At 42.2% G+C, this 21,275-nt stretch overlaps 1 protein-coding gene across 1 annotated transcript; it reads left to right on the forward strand.

Annotated features, from left to right (window-relative positions):
* The first annotated feature begins 5,689 nt into the window (after nt 1-5,689).
* LOC126176061 (trypsin-2-like) lies at nt 5,690-20,566 on the forward strand. Its single transcript, XM_049923195.1, has 2 exons — nt 5,690-6,093; nt 20,104-20,566. Exons 1-2 carry the CDS (start codon nt 5,716-5,718, stop codon nt 20,479-20,481), a joined length of 756 nt encoding a protein of 251 aa, XP_049779152.1. The 5' UTR covers nt 5,690-5,715; the 3' UTR covers nt 20,482-20,566.
* Nucleotides 20,567-21,275: the final 709 nt, after the last annotated feature.

Below are 21,275 nucleotides of genomic sequence, written 5' to 3' on the forward strand. Positions count from 1 at the left end.
TCATTGTCTCAGGAGGACAGCGTAGACAGTAAGTGAAGGATGTGTGGACAATAGACTGTGACTTAATGATATAGTCTGCCTCAGTAGAGCTTATTCAATATCGATGATGTAAATTTAGTATTTTCTTAAACAATATCCTTTGTTATTATGAGTGTAAAATAAGGGTTCTCTATTTTTTCATTTTTTGAGAATGTGTAGAATATTTTTAAAAATCCTTTATAATATAAAACAAATTTTTTATCTGCCGTCTCTGTATAGTATGGTTTCTTTTTTTGACTGCTGTTTAAATATAAGTACTGCTAGTTTTTACTGTTGTGCTTGATAGTGTAGTGAGTGAGTGAGTGAGACACTGTGGGAATACTTATCATCAAGATGCAAGTAAAGAAATGACCCACCTGGTCCAACAATCCACAAATAAAGCAAAAGTAAATGAAAAAGAAAGTAGTACTCTAACGATAGAATAACGGGAGGAAATAAGAAACAAATTGAAGTCCAAGTTTATTATAAAGTGGATAAACATTGCCACATAAAAAGAGGTAAAGAATATCAGTGAAGTGCATCTGAAGTGCACCAAAAGTGATGCTAAGACCTGTGTCAGCCAGATATTCCTGTCACAAAATACCCACCTTCAATTTTATGGTCTCAAATTGAGGATGTCATTCTGGAATCCTCGAACTGAAACAAAATTACCAGAGGTGGGTAGTGAGAGGGAATACACAGCTTGTTCAATTATCACTGAGCAACGAAGAGGAGGGGGGGTGACAAGATGTTGGAAAGAAACAATACACGAATGGCGTAAGCCAAATACTAGAGGCCAATGAGCTTTGAGTCTCGGAATATTTGTCGTTGTGAAGTTGTAAGGATGGAGAAAAAACTCAATCACGTTGAAGGTGAGGGGGCTGACTATTTAAAAGGCCGAACGTAACGGACCAGTCCGCTGGCGTCAAGCATTCACTTCCAAAAACATGGGAGCTGAAATTGGTCGCTTTCACGTAACGAAACTCTGCTCTGTTAGGAATTCAAACGTTTGATCGCCAATTTCTGTACGTATCATAACCCAACCGTTCTCAAAATTCAAACGAGCACCAGAAGCTGGGCTGGACATTGGCCAGAGTAGTTCACTTTGTACCACAGTTGGACAAGCACAGAGATGACGAATAACTTGGCCACTTTATTAGGGACCGAGATGAGATATAATCGTGCTTCACTATTTTAGAATAATAGATAGAGTCTTTGTAGTTAGGCCTACATATTCGGCATCCCCCTCTCACTGCCACTGTCTGTGTATGACTTTCTCCCATTGTCTCCTATTTCTCCCATTGATTTCCAGTATATCACATTGCCACCATTTTCTGTCTCAATTACACTGCTTCCTTTTGTCTTTCTTTCCCACTACCACTGTCTCCACCATAACTCGGCAGCTAAAAAAATCTTGTGGTACCAATTTATTTTTCCCCTATTTTCAAGTGATTAAAATATCGGTCCAAAATGTGCCGTCCCCCAATATCTGTTATAGTTCGCCGGTCTCGGGGGCTCCAGACTTCCAAGCCTATGTATGATCTCGACTCGTCTCTATTTTGAATTTCCAATGACTCCTCTCTCTTTTTCTCCCACTGCTTCTATCTCCATGCACCTCTTCTTCCCTTTTACTGCCACTGTCTTTCACTGACCATCGATGTCTCCCCTCGCTTTGGCTCCCACTGCTGTTGTCTTCGTCCATCTCCCTTTCTTTTTCACTGCCACTTTCTTCCTCCCACCACCAAAGTCTCCTCTCTCTTTCCCACTGGTACTGTCTCCTCTCTCTTCCACAGTCACGGTCTCTTTCAAACTCTCTTTCAGCACAAAAAGCGCGAATTTGTTGGCATGTCAAAATTTTTGGCGAGGTAGGCGGAATGAGGAAGTTGGGTCCCCACTTTTCTGCCATAGTCTTTTAAAGTGAACCATATTTGTCTTTTTCATGCTTCTACAGGAGCATTTTTCAGCTCGTTCCCGCTGCTTATATGACACTGATTCCATAGGTCAGTAAAGTTTTGATAATTTATTTACCTACTTCGATAATTTAATATACTTCGAAAAATATAAACAACAAATAACTATGCATAACATAAGATTAACATAAAATTGTCTTTTTTTACATTTTTATGGATACTTTGGGCATCGATCACAATTAATTGAAAACTCTTGGCGTATTGTTTGTACCTTAAAGGAGTAAAAATATTATTAGACATATTTTACTGTATTTATGTCTTTCCAGTTTTACTTAATCTTCGTCATTCGTTTCGTCCAAATACAGAATGAGTCCCACGTTAAATTTAAAAAATTTTAAAGCCGCCGACTGAAGAACAAAAACAAAAGTTTCAAAGTGATGCAGGTACTACAAATGTACAGTAAAAGCTGAACACACCACAGAATAGATGCTTCCTCTCGTTTAAAATAAGCGCAGGACTACCATCCAAAACAAGTTCACTTTACACTACTCACAATATTTTAGGCTACATCTGAAGTACACATACAACTTCGGTGCTCGATTTGCAAGTACAAAGAATTTCGTACGACAAAATATTTTTTTACAATACGATACGATACTGCAGCGCCTGTGCTATTCACAATGCACTGTTTCCTCGGATATGCATGCACACCGAACGAACACACACTGCAACGACCACGGCCGTGATGAAATGCATGCATCGTACTTGTGTACAACACTGGCACTCTTCATCTTTTTTATCCGTCGACACCGTGCAAGCGACTTTCATTCAAATGTCTCTCCTGTACGGGAATATATATAATGAATGAGCGAGAGCAGGTTGGAGACACATGGTTGACGATATATGAAAGCATGGGTCTGAATGTGAATCGCGCTCTGATATCTAATGGTAAGGCGACCGCCCACGACAACTGGAAGATCCGAGTTCGAGTCCTGATCCGGCGCAAATTTTCATTGCCACCATTCCATCATACAGCTGATGGTTGCTTGTATTTGCAGTGCGAATGTATTTCATGTGGATAACTTTTTATAAGGTGCTTACGCCACCAGTTGGTACCATCGAATAATTTCCGCGTCAAGACAGATTGTATATGCGTGAAATACCCGTTATACAGAGATAGCACTTCATAAAGCTTTATTGGTGAAAAATGGCGCTTAAAAACGTAGTCTGGTGACCTTAGAAACCTTTCGGTGACATCAGAACTCTTGTCATGTTTTCACCAGGTCAGTTAAAACTGCATTACGCTTCAGACCGGATGTTACGCACATAAAAACGTGCATAAGTACAGTGAATTTTAATCTCTGAATCTCGGTAACGGATAATGGTATCGAAAAATGTTTCGGGGCTCCCAGAGAACTCTGTCTTAAGAGCATATAGCAAAAATTTCGATTGTTTGCCATGAATAGAAAATATAAAAGTGGTATGCCCATAATTGGTACTTTTGGTACCCAAAAAAGATGGTTTTTGGGTGTATCTTGATAACTGACACAACTTTTTGGAAAACAAGAAAATGTTGTTTCTAGATGAATGTCTAAAGACGGTAGAGTTAAAATTTGATCCATTTCCTGTAATTAGTAATATAGATAATTGCGGCCCACGCTACAAAAACGCCTAAAACTGATTTTTGCTGTTTTTTGGAACCGCCCACGAAAAAATGATGCTTTTGTAAGACGCCTGAAGTCCATCCTAGACCATTTGTAATGCAAAACAACCAGTCGATTTGCTCAAATTGTCTGGGCTAGAGGAAGTGTGTAATATTTAAATTTTGACCATGTGCTGTAGGATTTTCAAAGCGTGCCTATTCTTCCGATAGGTATACAAATAGTCTCTAGGCCAAGGGCTAGCCAAAACATGTGACCTATTATCTCTGTGATCGGTATAACCTAATATATGATGCCTTGAAAATCGCATTTTCGCGCGCGGATTTTTGGATCAGATTGGTATCAAGCACTGTCGTTCACGGGCCGATCATCCCCCTTACCTTGTTGGAGTGTATGCCAGACGAAGTATGGTGGTGACCATCAATGTTGCCATGTGTTAATGCATTTGACTTTTCACATTACACTGGAACGATCCGTTGTCCACAGCAGAGACCAAAGATAAAAGATGATGAAATTAAGCGACAGATCCACAAACAGAAAGTCCGTCATCAGATACTTAAGCGACTTCTTGGACGAAAGGAAAAATTATAGTGCACATATTAAAGAAAGGAGCAAGACAGGTAGGAACATAATGTACAAAATTATTAGTCCAGCTACTTACGATTAAAGGCTATCAATGCAAACAATAAGAACGTAACATGACGCTGTTCTGATCTTGGGATATTACGTGAGTGCCAGGGCGCACAGGCTTCTGCTCAGAACACCAGCTTGACAGATAACAGGGTGCAACGTGGATTTCTTGTTCAGCTGTCGGGAGCTAGCACTGTGCCAGTTGAGGTGCTGCAAGTAATACTCGGAACATGTCCGCTCGATCTCCAGATACGGAGAAAAGAGGCGATATATTGGCTGAAGAAGGGACAATACCAGTAACTGCTGAACTTAATAGGAATAGAGGCCACAGGGAAGCATAAAATTCGCAGTTATATCCTCCAGCTGTGGCAGAAACGACGGGATGAGTTCTAAACAGCTAGGTGCGCCTAAGGTTTTCTGCCAAATATAAAACAGACGGAGAATGTGACCCCTGAGTCCGTCAGGAGGCCTGGTGCACTTCTTGTCTGGCGCCTAATGGCTTCGAATTGGTAGAAGACCTACCTCCGAGTGTTCCTGTGATGAAGAAGGCACGTCAGAACATACTATTTCCAGATGTCTATTGTATGCCTATGTTGCCTGATCGGCAGTAACTGGATTGGCACAAAAGACTCGATGTCGAGGAGATTCTGTGCTGCCTAACAGAATGGCAGATCCTGCACGATATCACCGTTACTTGGGCAGTGCATTATCTTATCAATCAACTGCCGTCTTCTGCACTGCAGGATGCTGCGGCAGAACATCGAGAAGTGACGCAGTAAAGACAGTTGAGGTCAACATTTGTGGTAGAACAGCCAGCACCGCATCCACGGCCACCATTAACAACCCCAGAGAGAAACACAGCCGTTGGCCGTGTCTCGCTACCCAAGGAACGTCCGCCCCGATAGCTGAGTGGTCAGCGTGACAGATTGCCGTCCTATAGGTACGGGTTCGATTCCCGGCTGGGTCGGGGATTTTCTCCGCTCAGAGACTGGGTGTTGCTCTATCTTTATCATCATTTCATCCCCAACCGGCGCGCAGGTCCTCAATGAGGCGTCGAATGTAATAAGACCTGCACCAAGGCGGCCGGACCTGCCCCGCAAGGGGCCTCCCGGTCAATGACGCCAAACGCTCATTTCCATTACCCAAGGAACTAGAACCGGTGTGACGTAGGCCGGCGTGCGGGTCTGCTCCTTGCCAGCAACAACTACGCCCCTCGGAGGAGGGAAATCGTCCGGTGCAGGCAGGGAGCCGACAAACAATGGAAGAGGCAGAGGCAATCCAAAGAACCGGCAGAGCATGCCTGCGTGCAGATCACTTCTCAGAAGAAAACATATAGAGTTTTTTAATGGACACACTTGTCTTCTTATCACAATAGCCGAACCGATTAAAGTGAAGTGTTACTTTAATCTAATCAGCAGCTTTATATACAGGCTCTTCACAGAGTCGCCAAAGTCTCTCAGCTGGACTCCATAAAAATCTTAACTGTAGACAAAAACATGTGGAAGATCGTAGTGTGTGCATTAACAGTGGCCTCGTGTTGGCTAACTGTGCAGAGCGCACCACGGATAGTGAATGGCACCGGCGTCGACATCGAGGACTACCCGTGGATGGCGTCCATTCAGTTCGAGTACCAGCACAAGTGCGGCGGCATCATCATCAGCGAGACTTGGGTTCTGACCTGTGCAGAGTGCGTACAAAAGTTCGACCCCTCGTATTACTTCGTACGCGTCGGCACGTCCATCCGGGAGAGCGATGGGATCATCTACAACGTCACCAAAACCGCCCACAACAGCCACTACAGCTCCACCTCCATGGACTACGACATCGGAGCAGCGCAGATTCTGGGCACCTTCACCTTCAATGAGAAAATTCAGGTAAATTAATAAATGTTTGTTAGCCAATGCCTTTTCGTCAAACTTTGAAAAGCACAGTAGATGCAGTTTAGAATTTCTAAGTGGTTTACTCCCAAGTACTTGTGTAAACTGCGATGACAAATAGATAGAAAAAGATGACAAAGTTAAATTCATGGGCTTACAATCTATGTCTATTCTAATGACGACACTGTAGAAACGTCGTGTCTGTTTGTTTTGTTTCGACACGCTAACCTCCAAAACTACTAGACGGATTTTCGTACAGCTTTCGTGGAAAGTTGAGCGCAGCTTGCGGCAACGTATATGCTTTATTTCATAAAATCGGATCACGAGAAAAAGCAATCGTGGTTGAAAATTTGTCTAAACCCCTCGTATCGATTTGTCTCTTTGAACACGCTTATATCTCAAACTACCAGACAAATTTTCGACGTGTGTTCACAGGTAACTTGAGTGTAGCATGAGGGAGAAAACAGACTTTATTTCAGCACAATCAAGACATCGTAATTTAAAGTGTTATCTCGTTTGATGAATTCTGGATGTAGATAGAGGGGAATGGAGGATCAGATACAACCAAGAGCTTGAGGAACTATACCAGCAGCCCAACATAGCAGGAACTGCCAAAGCCAAACGAATGCAGTGGTCCAGCCATGTGGCCCGGATGGAGGATCACAGATGGCCTCGGTGGCTCCTGGATTTCACACCCACAGGAAAGAGACCGCCAGGGAGACCCAAGAAGCCTTGGAGGGATGGATTCCATGAAGATTTAAACCAAGTGTCAATAGATGTAGACGGATGGCGGATAGCAGCAATGGACAGAATACAGTGGAGGAGGAAACTTATACAAGCGTTCGGTCCACTGGGTCTGATCACGTCGTCGTCTAGTAGTTGTAGTTGAAGAATATAACATGCCGTAGGGAAACATATTTACTCTTTGAAAACGGCTGTTTAGTCTGTGACGTTTGAACTAGATCGTATTTGTGAAAACGCTTTTATTGACTGATGCGTGGTATGCAAAAGGATTCAACATAATGAATACCATGCTTCTACAATCCTCAATATGTTTAATCCAGTCCATACTATTATTATTGAACGCCCAAGTAACTCTATTTCTTATATTTTCAAGACTAAACTGTTGAAATGATTTCGATGAAATTTGGTAAGGGGTATAGTTCGAACCCTGGGTAAGAAAATAGGCTACTTTATAAAGTAAAGAAAGAAAATCTTCCCCTAAGAGTGTGAAGTAGGGGATTCAACATGTGTGCAACTGTGTTAACGTTATTAAATTTATTGCATAATATCCATGTTGTATGATGCGTAGTTACTTCAGTAGCACGATGCACAGACGCGCGCTCCTGCCCCTTTCACTTAGCACATGCCAGTCGGCAGCAACGCTGCGTATGCCGCTGTGTCGTGTATTGGGCACTGGGGAGATGGAATAGGAGTAAAGTGGGGGCGGGGGAGGCGCACGTCACTAGCTATGCTCATCGGACCAGGCAGACAGCTGACATTATTGTGTGAACAACAGCTTATTTACTCACCATCACTCATAGTGACACAAGTACTGACATGCAACTGCAGCTGCTCGTAGCAGCTAGTTACACAATAAATTTAGATGGAAAGAGCAAATCACAGAACTCCCTTAAGCACCAAAACAAATCTCTATATTCAATGATATGTATATCCAGATAACACAAAAAATTAAAATAGCCGATATACTTTGCCTACTCTCATTCAATTTTCTGTCGTTTGTTGTAAACTCAAGAACATCTTGCAGAGTTCTTTTCAAGGTAATGTGAATAATAGCTGCTGCTTCCCAATATATTTATTCCTTAATGCAATTTATTGTAATCAATATGTCTCTTTTCCAACCAACGGCTCAATTGATAAAATCAAGTGTCCATTATGGAAGACTGCATATTATCATTAACTTGCTAACTGCCATATCATGTACAGTTTCGGAAAAGTTTGAAGAATTCATTAGCAACTAATTCCTTCTACTGCACTGACGATTTTTCTAGTAGAACCAAAAGATGTGTATATTATTAACAATACCAAACAGTGTGGGTGTTAGTAAATTCAGATCCCTGCACATATCTAGTGTAGTAACGTCATTATTGTAAAGAAGTGTTATTTTGTTGATTCACAGCTACAACAGTGTTAAGAACTATCACATGCTCATTAATGTATTATGCATAAACGTGTTCTGTGAACAGTTTTATTACCTCACAAATGGAAATATGTTGCAGTCTTGTTTTTTCTTGTTCCACGTCCGTGAGAACCATTTAACTTGGAATCTGTCGACTTTTTTTTCTTTTCACTTTGGATCTACGGAATAAAACCTATTTCTACTCTAACATGTTTCGTATACAACTTTCATGTAGATCCGTATTGTGTTCATACAGTTTCAAGAAACCGTAAAACTCTGCGCTGTGATGGAAAGGGGAGAACATAAAAAACATTTACAGATTCATACACACTCTGTGAAACACTGAAGTATATGGCAGAGGGTACTCATCTTGCTTTTACTTCCCTTTCAGGTAGAATATAGACTGTGAGAAGAGTTATTGCTTAAATGTCCATGAGCGTGATGTAATTATTCTAATCTTGCCTACACGGCGCAACATGGCCGATATGTAGAGATGTGAAGAATATCTCCATATACTTCACTTGATACTGCTCTTGAAAATTTGTAGTTACGCTTTCGCAGGGTGACTTGCTCGATATTCAGGTTCTGTTTCTTTTTATTTCTTTTAAGATTTCGCTGACGCTCTCCTGTGAGCCAACGAATTTGTGATCATTTGTGCCTTTCTCCTTTGTTTATGTTCAGTATTCCCTGTTAGTCCTATTTGATGCGGGTCTCACACAATTAAGCAGTGTTCTAAGATTGGACGCAGAAATGATTTGTAAGCAGTCTCCTTTGTATACTGACAGCATCGAGCTTAAGTGATCGTTCCGTTTCATATCCCTACGAACTGTGACACACAGATACAGTCCTTCATCAGAGGCTCTAGCCTTAGTTTGTTTCAGTCTTTGAAGAATAAATGCAGTAATTGTAATAGGCATGCATGAAAACTTTAAACCGTGGGGCACTGTGCTTCCATAGCAAGTGTCTTACCTTTCACATGCTTTATTTTATCGCCTGCGCCACCAACAAACGCATAGCTACCACTTGCCATGGCTGCCTTGTTTTGTTTTCAAACCATCACAGTCTTCCGATCAAGAAAGTACATACAATGATAAGAGTAAAAGAATTTCTTTGTCAGTTACAGTACTTAGGCTGTGGCCAAACTAAATTCTCCACTGTATCGACTCTACTGCGTCTGCTAATTGCACAGAATCTCGCGGATTCCTCAGACCATGTTTCAGGAGAAATAGTAAATATTTTAGGAAATGGCAGTGTATACTAATTCGAATTAATCATTCCATTTAACATGGCTCCAATTTGTAATGGTAAATGAATTACAGCTGGTTGGAGAGATATGTATTCATTGCGGTGTTGGCGCACTAGTTGCCATGGTTTTATTTATCGATTGTCATTTTTGTTTATACTTAAAAGTTGCTAAGTTGGCTTCAGTTTAAATAATTGATTTTTAAACTATTATACTGATATGTGAGGCTGTTCTATTGTATCGTTTAAGCATGCCGCATGTACTTACCATTTTTGAGTATGCCGGTATGGTATTTCGTGTATGGGTTTTGTAACGGCAATACTGCTGCTGCCACTTGTAGGGAACACGGCTGACGGTTTCCTATTCGCACAGTACCAGATTCAATAGTGTTTACTCGTGTTTCCACAAAAACCCGCGGGACTGGCTCGCAGCAGTAATATCACGTCTATTCGTACAAATAAACAGAGTGTGGATGAAATAGAACACATTATTGAATTGATAGAATAAAGTCTTTCAACAAAAACACGTACAATTCCTGCACTTATCGATGTTCCATGCACAAGGATATGGCGCACATTACGTACGCACAATCGCTGTAATTATTTACAGCGGATTAAAATCCTTCGAGAAGAAGATGAAGGCAAGAGTTTGGAATTTGGCGTTGCCTAATTGGAGATCGCGGAGTAATTCCATTAAGACTGTTTAGTGATGAAGTCATTTTCATATCCGACGCAACACTCGTAGACCGACGGATACCGTCATACCTATAGAAAGACACATTTTCAAGAAAGCTTCCCTGTATGTGTCCTCGGCTCCACCCTCCCGCCGCCAACCCCCACATCCCCAGAAGCTTTGGCCGGAGTGCGTTGTCGAATGTGACTCTGAGGCATTTGTGTCAGTGCCTGTGGAGCCTGTAGTCGACGAAATTTTATCTTTGGTCAAGAGCATGTGACCAGAAGTGGATAACAATGATATCGATGAGTCTATGGAGGATCACGGCCAAGAAATAACCACCAAAGAGCTTCTGGAGTTGCAGAGTGTTTCACGACAGAAAGTTGTGGAGAGGAGTTCTGCAGAGGGGTAGGTGGAGGAGGTTGAGACGGTAATAGCAAAACAGCAATCTTCTCGTGTAGGAAGAGAAATGCTGAAAGCATGGGAATTACCCCAACAAAGCAGAGGCTAGGCGCGCTACAAATTTATTTCACGATAATTCTGTGTCGCGTTTCTGCCATGTATAGAAGCGTCGGCAGAAAGAAATGACCAAAGATATTTTCCTAGAAAAAAAGAATTAGTTATGTGTCGTGAATAATAAAGTACCTTATAAGTAGGCTGTTTAGGTTTTTTATGTTGGTAACGCCACGTAGCGCTCTGTATGAAAGTCACTGACTGTGCTGTGTGCAATCTGTGGCTGGTTGGCATTGTTGGAATATTCGCTATTGTAGTGTTGGGCAGTTGGATGTGAACAGCGCGTAGCGTTGCGCAGTTGGAGGTGAGCCGCCAGCAGTGGTGGATGTGTGGAGAGAGATGGCAGAGTTTTGAGAGCGAACGATCTGGACGTGTGTCCGTCAGAATAAGGAAATTTGTAAGACTGGATGTCATGAAATTATATATATATATATATATATATATATATATATATATATATATACACGCGCTGTTCACATCCAACTGCCCAACACTACAATAGCGAATAGTCCAACAATGCCAACCAGCCACAGATTGCACACAGCACAGTCAGTGACTTTCACACTATATAGTGACTTTTGAACATTATTAAGGTAAATACATTGTTTGTTCTTTATCAAAATCTTTCATTTGCTAACTATGCCTATCAGTAGTTAGTGCCTCCCGTAGTTAGAATCTTTTATTGAGTTGGCAGTATTGGCGCTAGCGGCATTGCAGTAGTTCGAGTAACGAAGATTTTTGTGAGGTAATTGATTCATTTATTATGTTCATTTATTATTATTATTATTATTATTATTTATGTTCATTTATTATTGTTAGGGCCATTCTTTTGTAGGGATTCTTGAAATTCAGATTGCGTTGCGCTAAAAAATATTGTGTGTCAGTTTAGTGATGATCAGAATAAGTAAAGAGAGAAATGTCTGAGTACGTTCAGTTTTGCTCAGCTGTTTGAAAATCAAATGACGTAAGAGGTTTACCAGCACAGTAATTCATAAATTTTTCGAAGGGGATGTTTCAACATAATAGGCGAGGATATAATTTGAATAAATGTCACGAATAAGATAAAAACTTATAGTACTTTTATGCATGGAATGCATTGATGTATTTTACATTAATTTATAAGGAATAAATTGTTTCACTTAACGAGTGTTTCGCACTAAGAGTAAGATTTTGGACTGATTTATGCTCACTATATGATGTTCCACTGTGTTCGTGATTGTAATCCTTTACAGCCTTTGAATTGGTGTGATTTATCATGTAATCGAAAATTTGAGGATTCCTTTTGGTACTCATGTGGATGATTTCAAACGTTTCATAATTACTAGTCAATTGCTACTTTTCTCATCATAGAGATATCTTGTCTAAATAGTTTTGCTATTTGTTTTAAAGGTTTGATGTCTTTATAAGAAGGTAAATAATAGCATCACGTGCAAACAATCTACGAGTTCTACTCAGATTGTCTCCTAAATCGTGTATGTAGATCAGAAACAGCAGCGGGAGTAGAACACCTCCTTGGGGGAACACCAGATATTACTTCTGTTTTACTTGATGATCTTCTATCAGTTACTACAAACTGTGACCTATCTGATAGGAAATCGCGAATGCAGTTGCACAGCTGAGACGATAAGCCATAGGTACCCAATTTGATTAGAAGTCGCTTGTGAGGTACCGTATCAAAAGCCCTGTCAATAGCACTCATTATATGTGAGAATAAAGATCTAGTTGTGTTCCATAAGAACGATATTTTCTGAATCCGTGATGGCTATTTGTCAATATCATTTTCTTCGAGATAACTCACAATGCTCGAGCACAGTATATGTTCAACAATCCTACTGCAAATCGACTTTAATGATATGGGTATGTAATTTAGAGGATTACTCCCTATTTTTTTTTCTTGGATATTGGTGTAGCTAGTGCAAATTTCCAGTCTTTAGGTACGGCTCTTTCAACAAGCGGTTGGTTGCATATGTTTGCTAAATATGGAGCTATTGTATCAGCATAATGTGGGAGGAATCTGACTGGTATACAGTCAGGATCGCGGACTTGCCTTTATTTTGTCTTTTAAGCTGCTTTTCTACAAATTTTTGATGGGTGTGTTTGAGCCGGCGATCATAGCTACCAACTAGTGACGCTTGCAGCAATATGTTTAATTTGATGATTCACAGTGCATATTCTGGCGTCGAACTGCAACAATAGAAATCATGTTTTTTTAAAGGTTTAATGTGACTTCTGTTCATGTCTGGCGATGAAGGTGGTCACGCAAATTTTATACATGTGAGAATACAAACGAAATGGTTACCAGCGTAGGCAAAGCTCTTTGCGTTACATGCGCCTTCACGCGAAACTGGCGTAGGCGAAACAAAGCAGGTACCTCGTCATACGTATCTAATTTGTAACAATACGATCACAAGAAAAACAATGAATCAGGAGCGTTACGAAACTCGCACGTGAGCATAGATGACGACTTTTAATCAGTTTTTCTTGTTAGTCATTTGAAGTAATACACCACGAGAAATAGGACACTGTGGAAACTAACAAGTTGAAAGCATGCACACTGTGAGGTGGCATTGGTTTCAAAAACGTAAATTCATATCAGACTGAAACATGCGAAATCACTTCAATTCAAATCCAAAATTAATTGAACGCTGCTATAAACAACTACATAATATATTCTGATTAGCACAGACTACCAATACTGCGAGCAGGTGTTGCTAACCGCACACCACTACCTGCGACAAGCTCTCAGGAAAATCCACACCTCAGTGATTCGGCCCGACGAGTTCTATTCTCCCTGTGCTCTGTGCGGAAGTCCTCTGACGTCATTTCATGTGACCAATTGCAGACCAAATTCCACTGAAGTGTTTCCCGATACCAGTGCTCCTTTTGTCCGAATCGAGTGTCAACAAGCTTCGCAAACACAGAGAGATCCATAGTTTGAAAGGGTGATACGCATACAGCAAGCAGCTGAGAAAAATTCCTGAGAAGGGTGAGATGTAGAGTTGGGGAAACAGTCCGTTTCCTCGCTCCCATCCTCCACGCGTCCGTCGATTGTTTACTGGCAGCCCGAAAAATAATGCCTTACCAGTAGATTTTATTGGCATAGTGATTGGGTTTCATAGTTCGCCATTTATTAATTCTCCCAGTTTCTTTTATCTTTTATGCATACTACAGGTGAGAAAGAGGAAAAATCTGGTGAGAATTGTACTAAGACGTCACATCAACATTGCGAGCGAGAAACAGGCTGCCACTGATGGTGTTCCAACTGAATAAAACGAAACTTATATGGCGACGAAGAAATACGTTTCAATAGTTACATACACAGTGCCAGTATTAATTAGTTTTTGATACTGCAGCTACTGGTACCGTGTATGTAGAAACGGAGAATTTGACCGATATTATTTCGGTAGCGTCACAGCATTGAAAAGATATTTAATACATTTACATCGTTTGAACCTCTTGAATCGAGTCATAGTTACTATATTGATGTAACTGAATTAATGAGAATGTTTTTACAACATCATGTGCTTTTCTGTTTAGAGCACTTCACAAAAGTCGCTACCACATACCCGTCGCACTCATGCATTTCAGCTGCAGACAGTATTTGTGCGGTGATACTTAACTGCAACAAGTCAGAAAGTCAGAGATACGAGGTGCCACAATAAAGTAGAGACTGATGTGAAAAAAAATGTTGCTTACCGTTTTAGTCCAATTTACTGTTGTCTCCTTCAAAGTAGTTCCCTTCTGGTTGCACACACTTTTCCCAGCGCTTCTGCCATTGATGGTAACATTTTTGGAACTCATCTTCTGTAATATCCTCCAAGACCCTCGTCACAGCTTTTTGAACATCTTGTGTTGTTTGAAAATGGTTTCCATTGACCGCCGTTTTGACTCTTGGAAACAGAAAAAAGTCGCACGGAGCGATATCTGGTGAATAAGGTGGCTGTGGTAGTACTGAAATTTGTTTTGAGGTTAAAAATTGCTGTACTGGCAGATCAGTACGGGATGGTGCATTATCGTGATGCAGAATCCAATTATCAGCAATGTTGGCATGGACATGAAGAACTCTTTTACGAAGTCTTTCTAAAATTTCTTTGTGGTAATATTGGTTAAGGGGAGCCGGAGGTGGCTATGCTGCCCATGTTAAAATCACTTAGTTTGAGGAACATTTATGAATAAACTACCAAATAGAAAAATTTGAATTTTTTTTTACATATAGAGTGGTTTAGTATTGCAGTTATGACAGAGGGCTTTTGGAGTATCTTTTCTAGTTTCCTTCCAATTATTTTTTTTATTAATGACCCATTTTTTTTTTACAAATAATTGCTTTATAATTAAACTGAAATGTAACTACTGAACATATTGCCAAATGGCTGTGTTACAATGTAAGTTTGACCACTAGGAGCGCTGTATAAAAATTTCATCTCTCTAGCTTGAGTCGATTTTGAGAAAATGTTCCTTATATTCGAAAAATTCTAATTTACGGGAAATGGCTATCAAAATTTCTCAATACATTCCTGCACTATAGGATGGATTATCAGGGTCTTCTTCTTCATCCTCCAAAAGCTTCCTCTTCTGTCTTCTTTTCTGGTCTGTTGTTCCATCATACTTCATATGCCTTTCTCTTCTTTCTGCTCCTCTTATCCTTTCTCTGTCAATATTTCTTAGTGCTCGTACAGTGTTCACCCCAGCTGTAAATCCTAATGCCTTCAGAACTTCACACTTCATACTGTTCCCTTGGTTGTAGGTTGCTATTGCATCATAAATGCCAAAGTGCAGTGTTTTTACGCTTACAAACACCCTTTTAGGAATCACTTTCCAAATCAAATTGTTTACGCTCTCATTAGGATTCTGCGTCTTTCCATGTAGACATTTGTGTAACAATTCTGGCTGTGGTAAGTCATGAAAAATTGGTTTTATTGCATTTATCACAGCTGCTGGCAAACCATCTTTGTGTTCATAGTCCTTTTTTGCATTATATTTGCACCAGGAATCTTTTGGGCACAGGCTGTGTTGAGGGTATTCATTGGAAGAGGCAGTATGAAGGAACAATGCCCACACTGCTTTTCACATGTCACTAACATTACTAGTATTCTGGCTTATAGCATACCCATAGTATCTTTGTAGACGTTCGATCACCTCATCAGTAAGCCTGCCTCTCCCTCCTATTGTCTTTCCATCACTGAGCTTACTTGAACCCAAAGTTTGTTTGAGCCTTCGAAGCCGTGCACCCATACGCTTTTGCACATGCCCAATGCATTCCAACTTTTCAACTACAAATTCATTTCCATATGGTTTCAGTTCCTCTACAGTCTTGAAACCTTTCGAGTCATCATCCCCAAGGTAGTATTTGTACCTAACGTTGTATCTGGGAACTGAACCTTCAAAAATTTGTTTCACTCCATCCACTTCCATTGCTCCACTTGATCCACTAAAATTTGCCTCACAGGTTCCACTGTGTTCTCCTTTGATTTTATTTTTGCACCTACAATGTTTTGATAATATTGCAACATCTATCACCACAAGTAGCAGTTACAACCCCATTCAGGGATTTATGACCCCTCTTTTGCCAGGAACCATCTAATGCCACTACCAAATCCCTAGAACCACCGTTCATTTCTACAGATTCCTCCACTGCTTCCTTCATGATTTTCAAAGCCACATCTTCAACAGAGGATCCTACCAGTTCACAGTAGTACCCAAATTTGCTTGGAGGCGATGGCAAGTTCATGATACCACAAAACAGTTTACCAGCAGCAGACCCTTTTCCAATGGATCGAAGGCCATACACAAGTCGAACATTCACATCAAACACTCTAGATCGTCCATTTTCACCAAAGAGACTGGCATGTGAATTGTAGAAAGTCACTTGATACATGCAACATGCACAGATTATCTTCATCTCACAAGCTAAACCAAAGTGCTTTGTTATCTCTAGTCCCATTCCTACACTTGAACACATTTTGCACAGAACACTTTCTTTCAGCACAGAAGATAATAATCCAATATTCAGTACTTCGTTAATATCATCGCTGTCACTAACATATTCACGAAATCTGTCACTTCCACCAGTCAGCTTCTTGCTAGAAGATGTCACAGGGCTATGGCCGGCCACGTATTGCTTAGCAGAAGAACGCACTGTTTCAGTAATTCTAGTATCGCAATTTGGTATTAGTGTTAATTTTCTTTTCCCTATGTTCTTCCTCTTCTTATATACACGGTTACTAAAACGTGGCATCGTAACCAGAACAACGCTTTACACAAGAAGTATAATACTACCAACAACAAGCGCCACACTGAACTAATTCGAAACGGTAAACAGCAAAGAGACGATGTTCCGCGCTCTTAGCGCTTCATTTGTCACAGAAAACAATGTAGCCAACCCTTGCACACACGCTGTATGCGTAACATAAGGCGCTGTATGCGTAACAGGCCGAGAAAATCCCAAGCAATTCGCCAGGAAGTCACGAGAGGGTGTTAGATGCATTCAGTGGCCGCCCATTTCCTCTGCAGGCGTGGGGGAAAATGGTAATAACTCCACTTCTAGGGCGAGTAGAACAATAATTCAAAGTTTACATTAAAGAGGAATGTTCCAATTAATTTTCGGTAGCAAAAAAAAATCGTAATTTTTTGGATTTGACCACCTCCGGCTCCCCTTAACTGTTTGTCCAGGTCGGCCGTTGGTGGCCGAGCGGTTCTAGGCGCTTCGGTCTAGAACCGCGCGATCGCTACGGTCGCAGGTTCGAATCCTGCCTCGGGCATGGATGTGTGTGATGTCCTTAGGTTAGTTAGGTTTAAGTAGTTCTAAGTTCTAGGGGACTGATGACCTCAGATGTTAAGTCCCATAGTGCTCAGAGCCATTTGTTTGTCTGGGAGGCATCCACTCTTTATGAACAATTCCCTTGGAATCAAAGAAGCACACAAGCATGCATTTCACATTTCACTTTGACATGCGATTTTTTTTTGGTCTGGGTGATCCCTTTGAGCACCATTGAGAACTTTGGTGTTTTGTCTCTGGATTGTACTGAAAAAACCAACTTTTATCACTAGTGATAACACGACTCAACAATTCTGGATTGATTTCCGTTTGCTCCAACAGATCGACTGCCACATTTTTCCGTGTTTCTCGCTGTTGTGGTGTGAGATTTCTGAGGACCATTTTTGCACAAATCTTTCTCATACCATGATCTTCATTTATTATGAGACGAACCGTTTTTCGATTGATGTTCAGTTCTTCTGCAATCATTTTCACGGATAATCTTCGATCAGATCATTCGAGTTCACGCACCCTGGCCAAGTTGACATCCATCCATGAGGTTGGTGGTCGTCCACTGTGGTCTTTATCTTCAACATTCGTTCTGCTTTCACTAAATATTTTATGCCAACAATAAACTTGAACTCTTGACATAACCTCCTCTCCTATTGTAAGATGTCGCGTTTTCACGCAATTTAGCGCAAAAAGAAATGGCATACTGTGCACAATATTATGTAGTTCCATTTCCGTGACGAGAGACACAAACACGTGTTAACTTATTACAGCACAACTCACGACTGAGCAGTTGTATCGATGTGCGGTATCAGCTTATAGACCGAGGTCAAAGATATTGTGCCTACGCAAGCCTGCAGGGTTGCCACATCTTGCAAGGAAAATCAGTCTCATTACTTTATTGTTGCACCTCATACGTCCTTGTGTGCAGCAACAGTCGGCCACTACAAGGCAATCATATTCTACAGACGGAATTTAAAGATACATTCCTTGAAACGTTATGGGACTCTTGATACACTGAAGACAAAAAAGAAAGGAAAAACCTAACATTAACAAGGTGTTGTGCAACATAAATGCAAGTTATTAGGAGTGTTTCTACATCTGAAAGATGATGTCTATATGTTTATTTAAATCACGCGCCAGCTGCGTAAGAGTGACAATAGTAGCGCCTCACTGAGGACGCAAATCAGATTTGCTTTAAAGAGTAACGGTCGTGAGCATTAGTTACCTTTGTGATTCGACGTGACAAGTTGATGTTAGTCAAGAAAGCCTTCAAGGCGACAAACCTCCCTGAGTTTGAACGAGACCGTGTAACAGGGCTACGAAGAGCTGGATGTTCCTTCTGTGATATTGCTGAAAGACCTGTCAGGAATATAGCCACTGTACAAGACTGCTGGCAGCGGAAGTGTCGCAAGAAGACCGAGCTCCGGACGGCCATGGCACTACAGAGGAGGAAGACCGTCGTGTTCGGCATAGGTTCTGGCGCGTCGTACTGCATTTGCAGAGCCATTTGAGCAGCGACTGGCACCACAGTGACTCAACGAACTGGTACAAATCGGTTACTTCAAGGACAGCTCCGACCAGACAGCTCGTAGCGAGTATTACAGTGACCCCAAAGCATCGCCGTTTGCAACTTCAGTGGCGTCAACCGCGAGCTCATAGGAGGGCAGGGCGGAGGGCTGTTGTTTTTTCTGATGAAAGCTGCTTCTGCCTCGGTGCCAGTGATGACCGAGTGTTGGTTAGAAGGGGGCCAGTTGGCGGTCTGCAGCCAACCTGTGTGCGTGCTGGACACACTGGACATAGACCTGGAGTTGTGATCTGTGGTGCGATTTCATGTGACAGCAGGAGCACTCTCGTAGTTATCCCAAGAACTCTGACTGAAAAACTGTACGACAGTCTGGTGATTCGACCTGTTGTGCTGCCAGTCATTAACAGCATTCCAGGAGCTGTGTTCCAACGGATAATGCTCGCCCACATACCACTGTTGTAACCCAACATGATCTACAGAGGGTCGATATGTTGCCTTGGCCTGCCCGATCGCCAGATCTGTCCCCAGTCGAGCATAAATGGGTCGTCATCGGACGACAACTCCAGCTTCACTGAGAAACAGCATTAACCGTCCCTGTACTGACTAAGTGCAACAGGTGCGGAACTCCATCCCACAAACTGGCGTCCGGCAGCTGTACAACACAATACATGAATGTCTATGAACTTGCATTCGGCATTCTGGTGGCTACACCTGTTATTAATGTACCACTATTTCACATTTGTAATGGCTTATTTCACACTGACATTAGCCCATGATCTTGCGATGTTAATCACTTAAATATATTATCTAGACAAATGTATTCCCAAAATTTCATTACACTACATTAAATATTTTTTGGTGTTGCGATTTACTCCCGTCAGCGTACTTTGAAAGTATTCTGGGTTTCTTATATATTCTGGATACTTTGTAAATTTTGTTTTCTTTCTGAAGATACTCTTTTACTTACAGTTGTCCATTGTTTCTACAACGCCCGAATACTACATTTAATTTCGTGACGAAAGTCGAATCTAAGGTCAGTGTTTGGGCAGATTTCTGAGGCTTGGACGGCACAATTACCAACACATTCTCTCGTTATCTTTGGGCGTTCTCTGTGATGACTTCTCTTTTTGCTTGCTATGTCTGAGCAGCCCATTCCGCTGACGACTGTGGAGCCTGAGGCCGGCACGCTGGTGACCATAACTGGCTGGGGCACAGTCTGGAACGGCGGGTACCTGGCGGATCAGCTGCAAATGGTTCAGCTCTACATCGTGGACCGGGACAACTGCAGCGCCGCCTATGACGGGCTGGGCAAGGTGAGCGTCCGCAAGATCTGCGCCTGGTGGCCGGGCGGCGGCCGCGACCGCTGTGGCCCCGACTATGGGGGCCCCATGGTGTTAGATGGCGTGCTGGTGGGGGTCATCTCCTCCTGGGGCAACGGCTGTGCCCTCCCTGGCTGGCCCAGCGTCTACGCCAACATCGCCAACGCCGACATCAGGCAGTGGATCAATGACACCACCGGCGTCTAGAGCCTGCTGCTGCTGTTGCGCTTTTCAAGTTGTGACACTCTATTGTCTTGTTTATACTATTTCAGCTTGAGAGGAATGTAAACAATATCACGCAAATAAATTCGTTTTAAAACACCCAGTGAAACGTGAATGGCGTTTGATATCCTCTTTCCCGTTCGCATTATTTATGGAGTTTCTGTCTGGAACCAAACTAGATAACAAAATACACTCCTGGAAATGGAAAAAAGAACACATTGACACCGGTGTGTCAGACCCACCATACTTGCTCCGGACACTGCGAGAGGGCTGTACAAGCAATGATCACACGCACGGCACAGCGGACACACCAGGAACCGCGGTGTTGGCCGTCGAATGGCGCTAGCTGCGCAGCATTTGTGCACCGCCGCCGTCAGTGTCAGCCAGTTTGCCGTGGCATACGGAGCTCCATCGCAGTCTTTAACACTGGTAGCATGCCGCGACAGCGTGGACGTGAACCGTATGTGCAGTTGACGGACTTTGAGCGAGGGCGTATAGTGGGCATGCGGGAGGCCGGGTGGACGTACCGCCGAATTGCTCAACACGTGGGGCGTGAGGTCTCCACAGTACATCGATGTTGTCGCCAGTGGTCGGCGGAAGGTGCACGTGCCCGTCGACCTGGGACCGGACCGCAGCGATGCACGGATGCACGCCAAGACCGTAGGATCCTACGCAGTGCCGTAGGGGACCGCACCGCCACTTCCCAGCAAATTAGGGACACTGTTGCTCCTGGGGTATCGGCGAGGACCATTCGCAACCGTCTCCATGAAGCTGGGCTA

This window comes from Schistocerca cancellata, chromosome 3, assembly GCF_023864275.1.
Source record: "Schistocerca cancellata isolate TAMUIC-IGC-003103 chromosome 3, iqSchCanc2.1, whole genome shotgun sequence".
NCBI classification, from domain to species: Eukaryota; Metazoa; Arthropoda; class Insecta; order Orthoptera; family Acrididae; genus Schistocerca; species Schistocerca cancellata.

Bases quoted from the DNA above. Each gene is read 5' to 3' on its own strand.
- LOC126176061 (XM_049923195.1), top strand. From the start codon at position 5,716: ATGTGGAAGATCGTAGTGTGTGCATTAACAGTGGCCTCGTGTTGGCTA. The intron at 6,094-20,103 runs GTAAATTAATAA...ATGTCTGAGCAG, and splicing joins CCTTCAATGAGAAAATTCAG to CCCATTCCGCTGACGACTGT.